Source organism: Aquarana catesbeiana, linkage group LG05 (assembly GCF_042186555.1).
Source record: "Aquarana catesbeiana isolate 2022-GZ linkage group LG05, ASM4218655v1, whole genome shotgun sequence".
NCBI classification, from domain to species: domain Eukaryota; kingdom Metazoa; phylum Chordata; class Amphibia; order Anura; family Ranidae; genus Aquarana; species Aquarana catesbeiana.
Genome location: NC_133328.1, coordinates 594,711,197 through 594,734,355, shown reverse-complemented (window position 1 = coordinate 594,734,355; position 23,159 = coordinate 594,711,197). Strand labels below are relative to the sequence as shown.

Below are 23,159 nucleotides of genomic sequence, written 5' to 3'. Positions count from 1 at the left end.
TTTCATTTTTATTGTTTCACTTTAAGCATCATTAAAATCACTGCTCCCAAAAAACGGACACTTTTAAAACTCTTTTTGCCTTGATACATGTCCCCTGGGGCAGGACCCAGGTCCCCAAACACTTTTTATGGCAATACATTGCATATAAGCCTTTAGAATGAGCACTTTTGGTTTTTCACGTTAATGTCCCATAGACTTTAACGGTGTTCCGCGGCTTTCGAATTTGCCGCGAACACCGCATAATGTTCACTGTTCGGCGAAACACCCGATGATCGAGTCAGACTTACGGTCGACGCGAACATCGGGCTCATCCCTAATAGTGGATGGTTGTAAAACAAATTTAGATAGGGCAGTATTAAAACTTAACAATGGCAACCACATATCATATATCTCATCTATCAGTTGGTGTGATACAGTATGTCACCAATATTTAAAATGAATTGCTTTTCTACCTTTTTTCCATTTAGAGAGTTTGCGTGATTTGTAACTGAAAGCCTGGCATATTGTGTTTGTTTTATTATTTTACATGTATATCCTGTTTAGAAAATGATTATTATTTAAATGTTTTTATTAAATGAACAGTTTAGGGACAGGCATATTCCAAAAAAAATTGTTCAGAGACCTATTCTGAAATAGCAGATACAACGTTTCACTAATGGGATGGGTTATGTAATTAATAGTAGCAAAAGTCATTGTGTAATTTCTTAACTTGGAAGTAACCATTGCTTTCCCTTGTTATTTGTGTCCAATTATGTTTTGTTTTAGCCTCGGAGCAACTGTACTGTTTTCTTGTGATGAAGACTATGTCCTTCAAGGTGAAAAAAAAATCACTTGTCAGAGGATTGCTGATGTGTTTGCAGCTTGGAGTGATCATAGGCCTGTGTGCAAAGGTAAGTGTAGGGTGTGACAACTTACATCCAACCTAATTCCTATGCTCTCTGACTGAATGGTGATAAGGAAATAGAAGTATTTGCTCACTCTCCACTATTTCCTCCAGTTTTATGCATATGGCCAACTTCGACCTGGATTAACTGAAGTGATATTTTTGTTAATATAATATATTCTTCTCACTATTTTGCTGGAAGAATGTACACTGCAGAGACTATGAACATCTAGCATTGTGCTATGTATTGTATATGACATACGTACATTAGTAACATTTTTAAGGGAGCATCTCTTATACAATCTAGTAAGTGTTTATGTTGAAATTTGCACTATTGTGGCCTAGACAGTAAGATTGATTAAAGCTGAGCTTGCGTGAAAAGTTGAGAATGCTAAATTCTATGAGAATGCACTCCTACTCAGTAATAATCTCTTTTGCTGAGATTTGGGGTTATCTCACCTTTCCCAGGATACTGCAAGATGGATAAGTGATGTCACCAGATGAGATGTCACCAGAGATGTAAGGATAGTGTTTTTTCTTCTAATATTCTTAGGTATACTTAAAGTGGAACTTCGCCCTACGATGAAAGTTCTGCTTTAACACCTTCTACCCCCTCCTCCTCTCCCACTTTTGGAGGTTTCTTTTTTTTTTTTTTTTTTTTTTTTTTTTGAGGGGAGCAGCAGGTACCTAGTTTTTACAGGTACCTGCTCCCACTTATGCTCTGACTGCTTAGGTCAGTGATGGGGAACCTTGGCACCCCAGATGTTTTGGAACTACATTTCCCATGATGCTCATACACTCTGCAATGTAGTTGAACATCATGGGAAATGTAGTTCCAAAACATCTGGAGTGCCAAGGTTCACCATCACTGGCCTAAGTGATCGGAATGGAAGGTTTCACCCCACCTGCAATATTCTGGGGCATGTTACAGGTCCCATCAGGCTACAGGACCATTCATACAGCACAGTCAGCTCTCGCATGTGCAGTGGGAAGCTGGCTGTTAAGTCACAAGGAGTCACAACCAAATTACCTTAGTAAATATCGCGGCTCTAAGGACCCAAAGACTGTTGAAGAACTGACCAGGGTGAGGACAGTGCTGGATACCTGGACTGGCAAGTGTCCTTTTTTTCAGTAGTTTTTTTTTAAGGCTGAAGATCTTTTTTAAAGTTCTGTGTATAAAGTCAATGTTTTCGATAGTTTTTTGTGTGGAAGGTTTAGAATACCTATTAGGTTTTTACTGCTGCATCCAGGCTAGGTGGATTCACCCATCCTAATAACCATTATCACCAACACAGATAATGATGTGAAAACCAAAATCTTACAGTTGTTCAAGTGACTTCTGTTGTATCTTCATGACTTAAAGTGAAGGGAAAGCATCTAAACACAACACAGACACAAAAAAGAAAAACAATGACAGGGATTTCATTATTCTCTATTCTTTTTTATGTGATCTATTTTTAATCACGTTTTTACTATTTCAAAACTATCTGGGCTGTTGCTCACATGCCATTTTGCATTTATTTTCTCCAAATGTAGATTCATTTACATAAAATTGTAACCCTAGCTAGTAGTGGTTAGGAACATGCAACTACACTTGTTCTATAATGTTGACAACATTTCACAGATTTTATACTCAACTTTGTCAGCTCGAATGCATATTGTGAACATACTCTAACATTTATAACCCCAATGTATACTCAACAATTGACATTTCCACCATGGAAATCAAAGCATTAAAACCTGTTGTTGCCTTCTTACACCAAGGGATGGGATTAAATAGAACAGAGTGGTTCCATAAACTATTACATCTCTCATCCTGTTCTTGAACAATCAACATCTGCCTTGATACATGGTAATTGGATCAAGGTGTCGGTGTTACCAGTGTGAATATAAATGCTGGGGTATGTTCCTGATAGTCATTAGAACTGAAAAGGCACTTGGATAAGCTGTGAAATGCCTTTGATATGTAGAAAAAAATCCAGTTGAATGTGATTAACCTATTATATGTGGCAATTTTTCTACTTTGGAAATACAAATATCCGATCCACACATCTTTTGGCTCATTGCTCATACATTTTTTTCTCAAATCAAAGTAAAAATGTTTATTGTTCCATAATCTCTATCACAGGGATAACTTTAAAAACATGCAATATATCATAATGTAATATTTTATGCTCTAACACGAAAATGAGAACTACTGACAAATAAGTATCCTGATACTGTATGCTAAATTTGAAAAATAATAGATACATTACTGTATTTTGCAAGAAGACATATGGCTTTAATTATATTTTAGCAATATCTGGGTATAGTGTAAATGTAAGGAATCTTGACAAACAGCTAAAGATAGCACCAGACAATTTTGAATTTAAAGAAAAACTTCGGAATACCACATAAAAACTGCAATAAGTACACTGACCTATGTAAACGAATAAACCTTAATCAGTTTATTTATAAGCCTCATCATTCAGTAGAAATTTAGAATGCATTATTTTTGATTTTATCACTCTGATTCAAAAAATAGTAGTGGAGGAGGAGGTGTAAATCACATCCTGCCTTTTCACTCTACAGCTATTTAGAAACTACAGTTCGCATTATGCATAGCTGTAGAGTGAGAAGGAAGGGCATTGTAGGGAATGGGAATGAATATGGGCAGATTAAGCATGTATTGCTTGCACTAAATGAGCTCATGTACTCGCCCACGTAGTGCTAATATTCATTACAGGTATGGGTTGCTGAGAGAGGTCTGTCAGTAAGTAAATTAGGACATATGAGGCAGGACAGACTCGGTGTCTCCTGGCTGTCTTTCTGATGATGCTGTATCAGTGGGTGGTTTAGACTGGAAGTCTCAGAATTCTGTGTCTGCCCACTACAGTGGTGGAATTGCATCTCCGATCATGGTAAGAAACTACAGCTGGGTAGAGGCAAGACCAGTGGCTGCAGGAATATAGGGCAAAATATTCTGGTCTTACAAAATAGATATCACAGACAAGGAACAGCAAACAAATACTCCTGCGCAATGGTGCAAAATCAGGTAGTCATTCACTCAGGGGATAGTTGCTATGGCCTTGCTGCCCTCCAGGATAGGGGAAATCCTAGTAGTCACAGAACAAGAAAGAAAAGGCGGACGACCCAGCCTTGTGCATTATTCCAAGCAAATGTATTAATAAAACCAGAATAAAATATTACTCACAAACATATGGAGATTAGGTGCTTAGTGTTGCCACCCGATCTTGTCGATCAGTCCAGGACCAATAGTCTCCAGATAGCTGTGGAAAATACATCAGGGCTGCTGCTGTCTGACGTGTTTTAAAGTCATAGGTGAAGAATAAACTATGACTTTGAAACACGTCAGTCAACAGCAGCACTGATGTCTTTTCCATAGCTATCTGGAGACTATTGGTCCTGGACTGATCGCCACAATCAGGTGGCTATGCTAAGCACCTACTCTCCAAATGTTTGTTTAGTAGTATTTTATTCTGGTTTTATTAATAAACTTGCTTGGGATAATGCACAAGGCTGGTGCTCCCTCCTTTTCTTTCTTGTTCTGTCATAGGCAAGCAAGCCTGTGATTCAAATAACGCACCTCAATTTTCTCAGAGAAGGACTGGGGAAAAAAATTAACAAGATCTTTGCTAATCAACCATGAACCATAAAGGAACCATCAGCTTACATAGAAAAAAAGTTTCTGCTTGTAGTTCAACTTTAAGTAGAATACAAAAGCAGCAGTTTTCTTTATCTTATTTTACAATGCAGTACAAGTTCTGCCAGGTAATCAATGTAATGTCAGTCATATTAACGTTTCTGTGAGGCTCGATTCACACAGGGGCAACACGACTTCAGCGCGACTTTGCACGGCGACTTCAACGCAGCTTCAACGCGACTTCAGCGCAACTTCAGCGCGACTTTAGCAAATTACAACGCGACTTGAAGTCGCCTCCATGACAGGCGACTTCGGCTGTGGCCAATCACAGAACAATCAGCTCTCTGGGAGGGAGGGGTTTGCCTGGGCAAACAAAAGTTTTTGCCTGCAAAGTCGCTTGACTTAAGAGAGAGATCCTACTTGGAGGCGACTTCCATTGATTTCTATGGTACAGGTCGCCTACCAAGTCGGATCCAAGTAGTACAGGGAGTACGCTCTGAAGTCGGAGCGACTTCAGTAGTGTCTATTAAGACGCTCCCATTCACTCCCATTGAATCTCTTTCTGGGGCGACTTGGGGCGACTTGAGGGCGTACAAGTCGGATCCCAAGTCGTCCCAGTGTGAACCGAGCCTAAATGTTTAGGTAGCACAACAGACAATGGGGTTCAGAACAGAGTACTTAAAACAGAATGAATATGCCTTACACAGATGAAGCATATTATGAAGGATATTACAAATGTCTACACTGGCATATGGTAAACAAATAAACAGATGGTCTAGAAATGCTGGTTTCTTGTGTGATATAGTATAGGCATTTTAGTTTCTTAAGGGATTGCTTTTCAGTAAATACCTTTTACATTTTTTTCCCCTGCTTTAAGTTAGAGACAAAATCCATATCACCACAAACGGCACTGCCACAAAAAGATTTGCGATTCTTAAAAAATGTTTCCTCTCCCTAATCCTACCTATCCATAACCTGCCTAACCTGTATAAAAAAAGATCTGTATACTTACCTATTTTTAATCTCCTTTGGTCCAGTCATGTGATTCCACAACTCCAGCTACCCTGTGTCAGTGAGCAGCTATTGCAGGAGAGAAAATGGATCTCTGATAATGGCTGGGCCATGGGAGCCTATGGGTGATATCATGGCTCCTGAAATTCAGAATCATTGTCAAGTGTTCCCTTACACAGAGCTGCAAGAACACATAACCAGAGCAGTTAAAATATAGGTATGCATTTAATTCATTTTATACAGTTTAGGTAGGATAGGTAAAAGGAGGGGGCAGGGGATATTTTTAAGAACAGATATACTTAGGCTTCATACTTAGGCAGAGAAGGGGAAGTATAGCTGGGGAGCAGAGAGAAAGATACAATGCTCACTGAAAAGCTGAATATGTGAATGAACCCCCTATCACTTCTGAAAGGATACAGGTAGTAATATATATTTTTAAATATATTTAAAATATATTTCTAACATTTTTATATTGTGTTTATAGAGATCATACAGTGGACACCTGGTGTTGTGTTTGAACACAATGGTTTTCAAGCTTGTTTGTTTTCTTTTCCTGTGTACAGGTTACCTTTTAACTAGCAGGTATTTCATCAATGTGTACCTTGTCCTTTGTGTCCTCGATAGATTTACCAACATTTAATGCCAATGACTAGGGGAAAAAAAATCTGATTTGTTTGTGGAAATATTTGAACTTTGGATACTTCTATATAATTTTACATTCAATTTCAATTTCCACACTTATTTTTGGTTATGAACTCATTTTACTATTTTATGAATAAACTGCGTGTTTGTTTTTCCTTTTATTGACTTTTGTCAGCCAATACGAAAGAATAAAAAAGTACTATGAAAATGATATATTATCTAGGTGAAAAACAGTAAAAATGGATTGTAAAAATCCTATTTCTTTTATTAGAATATAATTATATTCCTCTCCTTTTACTGTTTAAAATTGCTTCTATAGGGAACTGTGATTTCAGCAAAAGTGTCAATAAAATAACCTAGGAAGAAAGTTTCAATAAAAGGTTGTATGAAATATATTCCAGAAGACTAACTTAAAATAGTCTCTGACAAGACTTAAAATGTGCATTCAATTTTCTTTTTTAGGACAGTGAACAATAATCTGAAATTGGTGTGTGAGTTACAATTGCAAAAAGGCAAAAATACTGTTTACATGGGATTCTAGTACAAAGGCCTGAAACACTGTAGAATATTACAGGGGCAATGCCATGTACTATTTACAAGATTGCTGTTGTTTGTAACTAAAAAGAGTAATACTTAGTAATTAATTAAATCAAAACAATACAGTCTTTAAATCATCTGTTATCAGTTCTACCAGACTCTGTCAGGTAGAACTAAAGTGAGGTGAAAGACATGCCAAGGTAGAATGTTGTGCAGCCCTACTAAGAAGAAAGCTGTGCCTGTGTTTGTTATGTACTTTTATTATGGCATCCCTATTGAAAAATGTAACTCTGAAATGATCCCGACCATATTGTCGGGTTCCACCCATCTGCCTCATTGAAAGATGACTGAGAGCCAAAGCCAGTTGTGCCTGCCCCATCTCCTGCTCGACAGTCCAGTGAGGGCTGGAGGAGCAGAGCAGAAAGCGGTGATTGACAGCCATCACTCTCTGCTCAGAACTGGTCGAGAACTGATCAGTGGTCATATGAAAGCTCAGTTTTCGGTGGTAGAGCTGGTAAGGGTCAGCTGCAGCATCAGACCAATGCTGCAGTATAGAGGTAAGTAGGTGAGTTTGTTTTTTTATAGACCCCAGACTTCTCCTTTAAGTCTAGATTATCCAATTCCATTAAGAAGCCTTTTTTATGTTGTCCATTTTTATGTTGTCCTCTTTTATGTTGTTCCATTTCTTAATGGCTTTTGGAATAAACATTTACACTTTGAAAGCAGCATTGTCAGATATCGAAATAATATACTGTATATAATAAAATAAAATGTGATAGAGAAATGATGGGCAGAAAAGTTAGTGGTATATATGCTCCCTGACTGGATGGATATCCAGCTGATTGTCTTCTTCATACTTATGCATCCTGGCTCTGATCTATATGGCAAACTTTTTAACCATATATGTGCTAATTGCCATATTTTGTCATGTTTTGCTTTTTGGTGCTACATTAGACTGATTCTTCTGTGTGGTGTTCTGGGTATCTAGAACCTCACTTGGTTTCCATACCCACTCCTGCTTGGAATGGCATGTTCTTTTCCTAGTGGTGTTAGTCTTGGGGTTCTCACCATCATTTGTCCTCTGCAACTATTTATATCTCTGAATACTCATGTTTATTGTTTCTGATTGTGTAGTATTGATTTGTATTGCATACATTTGTATGTATTCCTATCTTTGTGCACTGTCTGTGTTTTCTGTGTATCTATTGTCATTGTATGCCATTTAGGTGCTATACTAGAATGATTCTTCTATGTGGTGTTCTGGGTGTCCAGACCATTTTTAATAATGGAAGCTTCACTAGGCTACCAAACCCACTCCTTCTGTTTGGGATATGTTTTTCTCCTTAGTGGTGTTAGTCCTGGGGTTTCCACCATCTTCCTTCTATGCAACTATTCATATATCTGAGTCCTCTGGTTTCTTCTATCTGGTTGTGGAGCATATAATTATATTAAGTATATTTGTATGCATTTCTATCTTTGTGCAATTCCTATTGTCTTATGTTTGGTGCAATCCACACTCCTATAATTTTTTACTGTGGGGTGTTTGTTCTTGGGTAGTATTTGTGTGGCTATTTGGGCATTATTATGTAAGGAAATCCTCAGTCTATTGCAAATGTTTTTGGGGATTACTATAAAATGTTGTCAAAGAAAGATCACACAAGGAGCAAATCTCAAAAAAGCTGAATATACAAAATCCTAGCTTAAATCAAGCTATCAAAAATAGCTCCTACATCAAAATGGCAAATTGCAAACAAAAATGGAACAAAGCATGTAATAAACATTCAAAAGATTGCCGGAATAGCACATGACTAACACCAGGTAGGCATGGACCACCCCTAATTAGTACCATAAACAAGTAATAAAATAACAAGTAATGTGCTAGGATAATATAACAACACAATTTATAGTAATCCCCATTTTATAGTAATCCCCAACATTTTATAGTAATCCTCTTTTCAGGTGTTTCCAAGCTTTCTAAAAAATGGGTTACCAACAGCCCGACCACATCTAGACAACTCATATCAATCCACTATTATTCTGTCTCAGACTCAATTTCTTAATTATATAGCATAAGTAAGAAGAACGGAGTATCTCACAGCAAAATTGGGGGATAAAATAGAGTCCTTTAATAAGATATGACACCTGTGGGATTCCTCACCTATAAGCTTTCCCAAATCACATTTCACTTCATCTTGTGATACTAACCCGATCTAACCATTGCAAACTGTACAATTTCCTTTACTCGAGTGTGCTGTTGTTACTATATAATTAAAATGGTTACTTATCTGTTTATGGATAATACTTTAAAGTTTATTTTACTTTTGTTCAGATTTCCCTTTACTCTCCAATGTTTGCTAACTATGCATCATCTATTTTGTATATCCTGATAACTTATGTTCTCTTGATATTGAAAATTACTCATGTTACGAGATGATGTGAGGTCATATTATTTACTTGAGTACTTCGGGTATTCATGAATATGTATGACAGATTTTTTGCATTTGTCTTATATATTATATTGTACATTGAAATTTCCATTGTCATATGGAGCTTGACACACACTTAATACACACCCAATTTTCTTTTTTTTTTTTGCTTCTCTGTGTATATAGCTTATAAAATTTGAATAAAAAAATGCAATTATATAAAAAAAAAACACAGTCCATCAATCTCAACCTATTCTAACACAATTAATCCAGAAGAAGGCAAATAAAAAACAATCAAGACATCTGATATATTTCCTTTACAAGGAAAAAAATCTTTTTTGGCCCCATTCATGGCAGAAAGATAGATATCCTTGGCCAGTGATTCTCCAGATCAATATACTAATTATAGTTAGAGATGATGTTTCTAGTAAAAAAAAGCCATCCAATTCACATTTAGGTTTTCATGAACAATTACCCAACACCCCTGTTCTGGCAGAGAATACAACAATTACTATTTCAGTTTTCCAGTTACCTATCACTACCTGCTCTGAAAGAGAACACTAGCATCTGGTTACAAAGAGTTTACAGGCTTAGGAATTTTAGGCTTAATATATTTGTAAATAATATAAGGCTGTACCCTGCAAATGCAGAAAAATTCCCATAGACGTGACAGAAACAAACTCAGATCATAACTTCTTATTGTGGGCTAAAAGGACATAGCATTTCTGAGGATGGAATGGGATAGACCCTGCACAGTTGTCTTTTGCTAAACGGCTGAATCTCTCCCAATGCCATTATTTCAACAACATAGTGACTAACTATTCTGTAGTCCAGGATAACAATTCTTATTAGGTATAACTTGAGGATAACTACCTTCCTTGAGACAACACAGGAAGTGTGCAGAGGACACAGGGCAGCTCAACATTTTTGAGAAGATAGGCATGTATTTTTTGTTCACCTATTAAACAATTATTAAAAACTACTTTCAACCGTATATTTAACACATTATAAGAAAGCAAATAAGAGAAGTTACTTACGAAAGACATATACACTTTAAAGTGCTCATGTGTGTTGTGTCAAATATTTAGACAATATGTGCATAGGTGAGGATGCAGTAATAATGGGAGTTGGCATGTCTTGTTCTGGATTATTCACCTTCTCTAAGAGGTGAATATCAGACAGAAAAAGATTTAACAACTATAACATCCTTAAATAATAAATGTTATTTAGACCGTGGATTTCTCGTTGTAGAATAAGTTCTAATCTGGCTATTGTGTTTATGGTTAAAGTGCTTTAAAAATAATGACAATGAAAAGCCATAGAGGCAAATCATCAGAATGAGCAACTAATCAATTCAAATTTGTTAACATTGAATAACAACAAATGTAGGCTGCACAACTATGTACCTGCTTATAGTAAATGCATGAATAAAGAACAGCAAGCTGGCACTAAATAAGCGATTCCCACTTATGCACTAGTGTACCAAAACAGATAAGTAATAAGTGCAGTGGTATAAACAAATAGAAATAAAAAAATATCAAACTAACACAAATACCAACTCCTAATGAAGTGCAATAATACACTTCAAACAATGCTTTGAACATACAGTGATATAAATTGCAATATCTATAATGTTGCTCCAATATATACATAGTACAAATTTTAAATATAAAACAGTTGTAATGGTCTACAGTAGTGTTTAACCAATTTTCAATACTCAAATTCAAATTAGTGTATAAACATAAAATGCACAAACTCAAAACACAACATGAAAGTCCATATAATATCCTGACATGTTTCTTTACTGCTTGTGCTTCCAAATTTCACATTGTGTGCCCATTCACTTAGTAACACTCCAAACTGCTCACCTTTATTACAGACCTCTAAATTATAGGAGGTCTGTATTAACTTGTATCAATGACCATCTGACTTTGGGGTGAGTAGGACTAAAAAGGGTTAACAATCAGCCACTCTCATGGATCACCAGAGCTTAGAAAAAAATACACTTGCATAGTGCTCTCTGTGTAACTTTATTAAGATTTCCCCAATGCCAAATAAATACTTACATTGATAAAATTATTGAGGCTAAAACATCTCTAATCAGTGATGGCTATGCATGTACTAGGCCCACCATAAAATCAATCCTGGAATCAAATGTAACATTCTACAGAGAATGGCAGTTATACCTAATGTCAGCGTTCTGTGCATGCACTTAGCCAACCGATCAGTCCAGGAATCCAATGTAGTTCTTTGCAGAGATCAGTATGTTTCACCTGTATCAGCATTTTCTGATGAAGTCCAATATAGGATGTAATATGTAAGGCAGGACCCTGCCCGATCACATCAGTACACTGACACTGCTTGGAGTGTATTATTGTACTGCACTGGGAGTTGGTATTTATTTGTATTAGTTTAATTATTTGTGATCTCAAATCACAGGTTATGCCCTGTTATGACTCTTCAATAATGCTGTGGTTGACATCAAACCTCGGTTCTTATTGTTATGATACAACCCTATGACAACAAACATAAATGCACATTTACTGTAAAATATTAGATATATTTTATATGGTCTGGGCATAAAGCTGATACTGAAATCTAGATATTTCCTTTGAAGCATCATTATTTCCAATGTTCCATAAGGAAAAAAAGTTAATTGAACAAAAATAATGAAAGTCATTTACTTGTAGCTTCTGCAATTGTTTTTTATCTAAAAGATGTGAGATGTGCTGGACTGGAAATTAAACTGTGCCCTGTTAAACTCATTCCTGCTCAGCCTGCCAAAGTTAAAATATCAGAAAGCAGCAGAGAGGAAATGGCCAGAAGCTGTAACGCCAATGATATAGCTTATGGATAGTTGCACAGCAAGGGAGAGCCACTCATTTCTTGAAAATTGGACTTCCATAATATGTAATTTTAATTTGATGTGAAGAAACAATTATGGGTAAAAATGTGAATAAAAAGCTACAAGCTATCGCAGAAGTATGGATCATATGAGACCGAAAATTACCCATTTACTCCTGTGGCTCTAAATTGCTCTTCAAAGTAATGCCAGCTACTTCTTAGAATGGATGTAGGGATAACTTCAAAGAGAACTTAGTGTATCCCTTCAAGGGATATGTAAAGAATTTCAACAGCAGACATGGAAAAAGAAAAGAGAAAAGTAATAATGTTAAAAAGAACAAGAAATGCATGTGTAAAAGAATATTTCTTGCTATTAGTTATGGTTCTGGAATATTACCCTTTGGTCAAGCGTTATCTGTCTTCTGTAAATCTGTGTCTTTAGAATTTTATGCACACCAAAAGCTTCTATGTGGGATTCCAAAGACATAGGTTCATTCTTCAGACACAAATTAAAACCTGTGTTGACTTCCAAGACTAAAACAGCTTATAGTGATGAGTGATCCTGATAGAGTTGGGTTCATAAGAGGTTTGGAAAATCTAGCATGAATCCTGCAAAACTATGAGCTTAGTGCCAAACCCTATTGAAGTCTATAGGAAGCAAATCTTGTTATTTTTTCATGTTTGTTTTTAAAGCTGATGGACAAACTATTGTTAAAAAGGGAATTGGGAGATATACACTGCCATGGGGTTTATGTACTAATGAAAAAAATAAATAAATAAAAATACTGTTAAGTGGGTGGAGGGTCTTTTCAAGTGATTTAAAGGTCACATTGAAAATACACAAATAATATGCTTGGGTAGTGCCTAAAAACTGCATGTGGGTTTACAGAACAGTGCTAGGAACTCCTTTAAAGGTAACAGAACATTAACGTGAATAAGCTGCCTTATGTACAACAATTGCCCCAAAGAAGCTCCAGAATTTTTTTTTAGAGTGGAGGGTGGTGCGTTTTTTACTGTGCTTTTTGGTGCATTTGCAACACGTTTCTGAAATACACAACAAAGCATGCATTTTCTGTGCAGTTTGCCATGCCTTCAGGAAACACACAGTTGAGAATGGACCCTCATCATTTTTGTGTAAACACACCAATTTTACTTTCAGGCCCCATTCATACCTAGCGTAGTGGGAGTACATGTTTTTTGGCTCCTTTTTCCCATAACACACATAGGGCAGCCCACTGATTTCAATAGGCTGCACTGGCAAAGTAGTTTATGGGACATTTTGGTGTGTTGTGAGTTGCCCCTTTTTTTGCTGTGCCTTTTGCTGCATTTGTCACTAATTTTTTCACATGGCAAAATGTGTGTTTGCTTCTGTGTTTGGTGTGCCAATACAAGTTATGTCACTGAAAGTGCAACTAGTTAATTTCAGGTGTATATACTATATAATCTGATTGTATAATCTCTATATGATCTGCTTTAGATTTACCAAAACTATATATTGTTTGGGTCTATGTCCCCATTAGGAAGATTTACCACCTCTTTTTGTTTTTTAAAGGAAATATTATTATAGGGACAATATTAAATATTATAGGGACAAAAGCTTCAATAAACCCTTGATAGAGGCTCTAACCATTCCACACTTGATCCAAAACAAAATCAAAAGCTTTAGCTGGAGATAGGCTTTAACCCCTTCCCACCGCCTCCTTGTGGACTTTCAGGTGGGTCTTAATTCTGTGAGGCACCACAGAGTTCTCGATCATTTGATCACATGAATCAAATGATCATTTGATCACATTGATTGGCAGTCACAGAAACCCATTCCAACAGCTCCCGATCATAAACAGGGACCAGAAGCTGTCTTCGACAGCTCCATCACTGTGTTGGCAGAGCAAACCGAGTGTGCTTTCAGCACTTTATTGATGCATATGTGAGGCATGTGGGCATTAATGCCCACCTGCCCTGCTGCCACACATATGTGTTATGTGATTAGAAAGATGTTAATGATCCCTTAATGAGACTTGTTCTAATGTGATTTTTAACAGAAATTGTAATGGAAATGGCCTTTGTATCAACATCAACCAAATGTATGACAGTACAGATAATCAAGAATGAATGAGTGAGTCACGGAAACACTCATTTTCCTAGCTGTAAAATTCATTATGTATGCAAGCATAAATGTATTTATTCATGCATTTACATACTTCATTTTTGACATCCCTTCAAGCTCAAATACCATCTACAATATTTTAAAGAAAAGTAAACACCTCTTGAATAATAAACCCTTTTACAAAATTTGTAGCATTTAATGCATTCTCAAAAAAATATTGTGAGACAAAATATAAGGATCTTCAAAAAGCTTCCACATTTTTTTTATATTTAATGGAGTTAAAAAAGTGCTGAAAATTTTTGTAATAATACACATTCTTTGATAAACGTATTTGCACTTTACAACTGGTATCAATACAACAAATAGCCAAGAAAGCGACCAACCAGATGATACATCCTTTGGTAAATATTGATGAAAAAAAATATAGATTACCAAATGCTTCTTACGATAAAGACTGCCATTGGCATATTATTACTTAGTGAAAAGGCTTTCATCAATGTAGCAGTAATGTTAAGTGTATATTGATTGTTAACACATTAATGGTGCTAAGTGAATTTTAGGTTACCTTTTATGTGAACAAGTGATTTTTGTTGTATAGAGAATCATTACAAGGACTTAACAAAATAGAAATACCTTTCTATTGTTGATTGCTGATACAACTAATGCACAATCTAGTAGACTTGTTTCTGTTTTGAGTACAGGTGTATGTATAGATAGAGGTGTATGTAAATTAATTTTTTTTTTTTTTAGCTTTAAAGTTTTTATTGCTATTTTTGTTCCCTCAATTTGTGTTGGTGACCAGCGCCACCCATATAGAAAGCCATGGGAATGCCAAATCTGCCTCCAAAGCAAGAGATGAGGATACATTGTTCAATAGAGACACGATTTTGGTGACAATTTTCTGAGCTGGGAGCTTCCCTCATCTTGGGAAGTTTCCCTTTCACATTCTGTCGTACTAAAGGACAGCAAGTGAAGTACAACCACCACAGCAGGATGTGGACTTAAAAAAGAAAAAGTTACACTTTATATTATGTATAGGCTGGAGAAGGTGAGCAGTATTCATCAAATTCACAAGCAAAAGGGCTTTTCATGAGACAATCAAATCACAAAGGTTCCAGATAGATTGACTGTTCAGTCTGATTCAATAATATTTGGTAAGACAAGCAAGTTTACAATAGTCTTTTTTTTTAACTAGAGTTTAACGTTTAAATGTGCTAAATAAATATATATTTTTTTATAAATTGACAAATTGACATTCACAAATTGTTTCCTTAGTTCACTTTGAACTGAAAAGGCCATTTGTAAGGGTTGTGGGACATCTTCAACATTACAGAACAAATCCAGCTAAATGTGACCTACTCTTACTAACTTGTGTGTAAGGGCCCTTTCACACTGGAGTGGTTTGCAGGCGCTATTGCCTTAATAATAGCACCAGCAAACCGACCCAAAAGTGCCGCTGCTGTCTCTCCAGTGTGAAAGCCCTCGGGGCTCTCACACTAGAGCAGTGTGCTAGCAGGACAGGAAAAAAAATCCTGCTAGCAGCATCTTCGGAGCGGTGAAGGAGCGGAGTGTATAACGCTCCTTCACCGCTCCTGCCCATTGAAATCAATGGGACAGCGCGGCTATACCGCCGGCAAAGCGCCTCTGCAGAGGTGGTTTGCGGTGGTTTTTAACCCTTTCTCGGCCACCAGCGGGGGGTAAAACCACCCCGCTAGCGGCCGAATACCGACGGTAAAGTGCTGCTTACAATAGCAGCGCTTTACCGCCAACGCTGCCACCGCCCCAGTGTGAAAGGGGCCCTTAGCTTTCAGCACTAGGAATCTGCATGCTTCAAAAACAAGGCATCAATTACATCTTTCATATTTTATGTTGGCAGTCCCCTCAAACAAAACTTTGCTTCATTTTCTAGACCATTGCAAGTGTAGTTGAAAACTGTTCTCTGAGCAGAAGAAAGAAAAGATCATATATAGGTGTTTGTTTCTTTAGTGCCATTACATGAGCAGTCAAATGGACTTTTTGATGACACTATCTCTGAAAATGAAAAAATAAATACTTAAAGGGGCTCTACGAGGGGGCACTCAAGAAGAGGAGGAGCCAGGTGCACCGCTGAGGGACCCCAGTAGAGGAGGATTGGGGCCGCTTTGTACAAAACCCTTGCACAGAGGAGGTAAGTATGACATAATTGTTATTTAAAAAATAAAAATAAACCTTTACAACCCCTTTAAGAAAATGTAATATTAAACCCATTCCCTCCTGCAATTCCATTGATCTTTTCTCTGTTTAAGACCAATGGATTCCAGCAGTACTTTGACTACTAGCAATTCCAGGAGGGTTGGCTGCCTGCCTCCTCTGCCATGCTCTGGTTCCATCTGCTCTGCTGGCCTCTACAACAATACAGTGCCCTTTAGTGATGCAGGGGGCAGTGGATAAAAGCACAGCAAAGACAGGGAACCAGAAGACACATGAAAGTATGATGGGCAAGGGGAATCTGTCAGCAGCTGAAGCTTTTGTACAGGCAAAAAAAAACTTTTTTATTATTTGTAGGGTCTCTTTAAGGTTAAACAATATTGTTAAATATTGGCATTCAAAGAGTTTAAAACTCAGATATTACATTGGCATGGATTATTTTAATTGTTGTGTATATGATTTTATTAGGCAATAATGTGCTCTTGCCAATTTTGTAATGTTGGATCAATAAAGACATACGTTTGTGTCTATCCAAACTTTAAAGGACATTTTTCTAAAAAGCATGAAGCAGAGCCATTTTCTGGTTTATCGGAAAAACTGTCCTGAAATTGCACAAAATGAAAACAAAGAAATGTTTTTACTTTACACATTGTTACATCATCACAAATTAACATCAGCCAGTGCTCGCTAATGTACAGAGCAGTAAAATAAACAATTGGATGACATGTGCAACCAATGATTCTGGGGCTGTATTTTTTTTAATTGTTCCCTAATTAGTTTTAAATAATGTTGTAAATAACTCCACTGTCATATTATGAAACAGATGGCAATGACAAACTTTGCTGCATTCTATGAATATTGATTAGATGATATGATTTTCAATTTTTATTTAGCAATCCCTTATGAGTTTTTCCCGAAAAAAATGTAATCATATTTACTTAGCAATCAAAGTAAATATGTGACAAAACAGAGACGCTGATATAATAATATCGTAAATGCAAACGTCAATATTTAATACAATGTACTGTTATCCCAAACGAAAGGAGAAATTTTTGCTTGCTGGCAGAAAATCCAATCTGTTCCTGAATAAACAAAGAATTGCTTGGATAAAGGCTCTACCTCTACAGACTAACAAACGATTGTGAAGCCAGATTTTAGAATAATTTCATTCTATCTTTGGTGCCTGAGGAATGAATGTGAAAGACCCTGCCAAACCTATTCACTTTTGCTTTTGAAATTTTCCCTTCTTTACAGACAGATTGGGCTTTACTGCCTACATTATATGTTGCTGGAATCCAAAGTTCTGACTGCAGAACATTTTAATAGGCTATTCAGTAGAAAATAATTCCTAAAATGTATTAGCATAGCTGACAAGTCAAGATTCTAAATGACATTTCACATTACCCCCAAGATCATAGATAGATAGATAGATAGATAGGTAGATAGATAGATTATCTTAAATATTTAACCACTTGCCCCCTGGAAGATTTACTCCACTTCATGAGCAGGCCATTTTTTGAGATATGGCACTGAATTAGTTTAACTGACAAATGCGCGGTAGTGCAACACTGTACCCAAATGAAATTTATGTCCTTTTTTCTCAAAAAAAGAACTGGTGGTATTTGATCACCTCTGTGGATTTTAATTTTTGTGCTATAAACATAAGAAGACTGACAATTTTGAAAAAAAATACTTTCTGCTATAAAAAAAAACATCCAATAAAAAAACTGAAAAAAATCAAATTTCTTCATCAATTTAGGCCAATATGTATTCTGCTACATATTTTTGGTAAAAAATCTCAATAAGCGTATATTGATTGGTTTGTGCAAAAGTTATAGTGTCTACAAACTCTGGGACATTTTCATTTATTTATTTTATTTATTTATTTTTTACTAGTAATGGCAGTGATCAGTGACTTATAGCAGAAATGCAATATTGCAGCAGACAAATCAGACACTAACTGACACTTTTGACACTTTTTTGGGGACCAGTGACACTAATACAGTGATTAGTGGTAAAAAAAAAAATGACTGTCACTGTACTAATGACACTGGCTGGGAAGAGGTTAACATCAGGGGCAATCAAAGGGTTAACTGTGTGCCTAGCTGGTGTTTTCTTACTGTGCAGGAGGTGCTTGTAATAGAAAAATGCATGGATTGCCCCTGCTTTGCAGAGACATAGGATCCATGCCTGCTGTACTGACAGAACGGCGATCTGCCTTGTTTACATAGGCAGATTGCCATTCTCCCTCTGTACTGAAGGATCAGCAGACACTGGCGGACATTGAGTCTGTGGTACCCACTAATCGGGTCCTGCTGGAGCAGCGACCAGGCTACCGGTGGCACGTGTGCGCGCCCCAGACCTCGACATGTTGGATCACGTACTAGGTACATGATTCTCTGACTATCTAAGTTATACGTTTGGCAAGTGGTAAAAGTATATCCAAAGTCTAAGATCTTTAGCTTTAGATCAACCAAGAAATGGTTAAAGTGGTTAAATAGTAAAACCTCTCTCTCTTTTGTGTGTCTTTGTTCCAATAGGAAGATTCCCCTATTCTTCCTGCCTGGGAGACTCGACAGAAAGGGAAATCTCTCCAAAGTGAGGGGAAATCCTATGTTAGACAGTTGTTACTAACACAGGTGTCCTCATTGAACGTCATTTGTGATTGGACACATATTAAATGACAATAATTGTGTTATGTAATCACTGTTTTCAGAGGCGGCTCTAGGTTTTGTGAGGCCTTAGGCAAATCTTAGACATGAGGCCCCACTCACGCCTATAATGGGAAAAATAATTCAAATATTTTCCTGGCCCCCACTCCTAGCAATTTCACTTCCCATCCCAAAAAACAAACGCATATAGACTTATCTAAAAAACTTTAATAATGTAAACATAAAGATCTGGTTCACACTCACGAATTGCTCCAGCCTCACTGATTGGTTGCTAGAGGTCACTGCACATCATTACCACTCACTGATTGGTTGCTAGAGGTTACTGCACGATATTACCATTCAATCATTGGTTGCTAGAGGTTACTGCACAGGTTTGGCATCTTAGGCTATCTTGATTGACTGGCATAGGAGTTAATTCATCCCAACAAGTGGAAGGTACTGGCATTGTGAACTGAGCTGTGTGTGCACACTAAATAAAATAGTGAAAAGAAATGTAAGAAGCTTTTATTGCAAAAGAAACATAATATATATCTTCTGCAATAAGTTAAAAACCTAGAATCTAGATTTCTCAGTATTTTCAACCTCTAGCATGACATTTGCCCTCAACAAGGGTTATTGTCTTCTTCAGAATAAAATCTGATTTCTTTCAAATTCACTGTTCACTATTTATAAAAAGATAGATGTTACATTCCCCAACAGAATTTGCCCATTAACACCCAACCCCTGGGGCGCCATTTAGAATGAATGGCACTGCAATGCATAGCACATAGAGCAGGTGCATTGCCATGCATTACTACAATGTATATTAATGCGTAGAACACATTGCCACAATATACAAATGTAAATGGCCCTAAATGTTTTCTCTGTTGTGTGGATTTAGATCATTACCGATCACCCACTGGTTGCTAGAGGTTACTGCATATCATTACCGATCACCCATTGGTTGCTAGAGGTTACTGCACATCATTACCGCTCACTTATTGGTTGCTAGAGATTACTGCATGTCATCACCACTTACTCATTGGTTGCTAGAGGTTACTGTACATCATTACTGCTCACTGATTAGTTGATAGAGGTTACTGCGCATCATTACAGCTTACTGATTAGTTGCTAGAGGTTACTGCACATTATTACAGCTCACTAATGGATTGCTAGAGGTTACTGCACCTTCATTACCATGCACTGATGGGTTGTTTGAGGTTACTGCACATTATTACCACTCAGTGATTGGTTGCTAGAGGTTACTGAACATCATTACTGCTTACTGATTGGTTGTTAGAGGTTACTGCACATTATTACCACTCACTGATTGGTTGCTATGGGCTACTGCTTATCATTATTGCTCACTGATTGTTTGCTCACTGGGTGGCAGGGCAGTATTATGGTGTGTGATGCAACTGTTGGGGTACAGTTGGTTGGATGACAGGATGCAGTTTGGGGTGATGGTAGCAGTATTGGGGAGAGGCTAAGATCATATCTCCCCTATAATGATAGGAGGTAGGGTGATAGGATGCCAGGAGGGATGAGGATGATAATGACAGTAGGTAGGGTGGTAGGATGCCAGAGGTGGGGTACAGGGGAATGATGATGACAGGGGGTAGGGTGGTAGGAAGCCAGAGGTGGGGTAGATAGGGATGATGGGGATGTGGATGACAATAGGTGCGGTGGTAGGATATCAGCAGTGGGGTACAGGGGGGATGATGATGACGTGGGTGGTAGGCAGTTCACAGTGGGGTACAGGGGGATGAAGATAAGGATGATGATAGGTGGGGTACGTAGGGATGATGATGATGACAAGAGGCAGGGTGGTAGGATGTCAGAGGTGGGTTATGGGGGGATAATTATTACAGGGGGTGAGGTGGTAAGATGCTGGCAGAGGGGTACGAGACAATGAATATGATTGGGGATGGGGTGGTAGGATACAAGGCACAGGGGGATTATGATAAGGATGGAGATGATGATGATGGGGTAGGTTGGTAGGAAGCTGACAGTGGAGTACAGGGGGATAAAGATAAGGATGATAACAGGGGTAGGGTGGTGGATGCTAGAGGTGGGGTACATGGGGATGTTGATGACAGGAGTCAGGGTGGTAGGAAGCTGGCAGTGAAGTACCAGGAGGGACTAAGATGAGGATGATGACAGGGGGTAGGGTGGTAGGACACCAGAGGTGGGGTACAGAGGGATGATGGGGATGTTGATGACAATGGGTGAGGTGGTAGGATGTCAGCAGTGGGGTACAGGAGGGATAATCATGATGTGGGGTGGTAGGCAGCTGACAGCAGGGTATGGGGGATGAAGATAAGAATGATGATAATGGGGTAGGGTGGTGGATGCTAGAGGTGGGGTACATGGGGAATATGATGACAGGAGACAGGGTGGTAGGATGTCAGAGGTGAGGTAGGGGATGATGATGACAGGGGGTGAGGTGGTAGGCAGCTGGCAGTGGGGTACAGTAGAGATGATGGTAGGGTGGTGGGATGCCAGGAATAGGGGGATTAGGATGAGGATGGAGTTGATGACAGGGGTAAGTTGGTAGGAAGCTGACAGTGGGAAGTATTACAGGAGATAGGGTGGTAGGATGTCAGGAACAGGGGGATGATGAGGAGGATAATGATGATGGCATGGGGTCAGTAAGTGGCATCATATGCCGGATGGCATGCATATCATCACTCAAGGCTGTGTGTGTGTTGTCACACGGGCGGAAGGCAGCGATAATTCTCAGGGCGCCCTCGGTCAGGAGGCAATGTCATGGGATGTGTCAGTGTTGGGCACAAGCAGGACCGTTATGCTGTATATTTGGGCTGTTGCAGACTGGCTCCTGGATGATCGCCAGGTGCCAGCTCTGGCAGGTCCTCCATTTCAGATCGTCCATCCTGCAGAGATCGGGGAACTGCTCAGACGCTGCGGGCATTATCCAAGCTCTGCACATAGCCAGAGATCCGCAGTGCATGGCAAGAGGGGAGGAGCCGGGGGAGAGGAGTATATGGTGCCACCCACTGACCCTGGTACCTCAGGCAGTGGTCAGTTACAGTTCGCTCCTGGGCGGGGAAAACTAGTTGCGGCCCTGAACGCAAGACAGGGACACCGACCAGGGGACATTACCTGCAACTCCCACACACACGTTAGGCAAATAAGGCAGCCATGGGAGTGTGAGGCCTTAGGCGGTCGCCTAATTTGCCTAATTAGAGAGCCGCCTCTAACTGTTTTTAATCAAAGCGTGGCACATCAGTTTTGTAAAAGTCTCTTTAGATTTGAACACAAAATGTATTTTTTCCACTCAATGGTGACACATGGAAATTCTGTTTTCACCAATTTATGATCAAAGTTGTGACAATTTTATATTTTGGGTGATTTTTTTGCTTACTTAAATCTGGAAATCAGTAATATTTGAAGATTGAATGATCAGACTGAAATGTGTGCATGTGTGCTTTACGGTATATCTAGAGCCATTTTTTAGAGGGAAATGATAGAAAATCATATAGTTGAGAGATGAAATCTTGTTTCAAAAACCTGTTCCGATGACAACTATCTAAAATATATTTTGTTTCATTTGCTTTTTGTCTTTGGGACATAAGCTGATGTAAATATATTATGTGGGACACAAACAACATAAAATAATCTGGACATTTTGGATTTCATATCTCCTTCTGTCTTGGTAACAAGGGAGAAGTTAAGAGAATAAATGTCCCTAATGGAGAAACAGACAGCAATAAGAACCCGACAGTGATTTTAGCTATTTTCCAACCCTTTAAAAAAATAAAAAATAAAAACAATAATAATAATAATAATAATCTGTTTTGGCTTTTGATATGCATTGACACCAGTTGTCCTTTCCTTTCTGCTAAGAGACAGGAAACTGTTATTTTTTACAGTGTAATATGATTACCCACCATGACTTTATCACCTCTCACTGCTGTCTGGAATTATTGGTACTGAATCTATTGAATACTGCAATAAAGCAAGTCTCCACAGCAGTCTAAAAGTTTGTCTCACAAAGGTATGGGCCACTTTTAAAGACAAGCCTTAGCCCCCATTTACTGTTATAAGTACAAAAGTAGTGACAGTCTTCCCAGCAAGTCACTTTTTCCACCAGGTGTATACTTGCCACCTCTTTGAAACGCTGACATTCTGATGGCTAATTGCATAATGTTTGCAATTACAAACAAGCTTTTATTTAGTAGAATTGACCTTGTGCAGATGTTTGTTTCAT

General features: G+C 38.1%; 1 protein-coding gene across 1 annotated transcript in view; it reads left to right on the top strand.

Annotated features, from left to right (window-relative positions):
• The window catches only part of CSMD3 (CUB and Sushi multiple domains 3), a 1,635,173-nt gene that overhangs the window by 784,196 nt on the left and 827,818 nt on the right, over positions 1-23,159 (top strand). Inside the window, exon 10 of the mRNA XM_073632169.1 lies at positions 766-890. Within this exon, the coding sequence (XP_073488270.1) occupies positions 766-890 (125 nt within the window). The remainder of the gene's footprint in view (positions 1-765; positions 891-23,159) is intronic.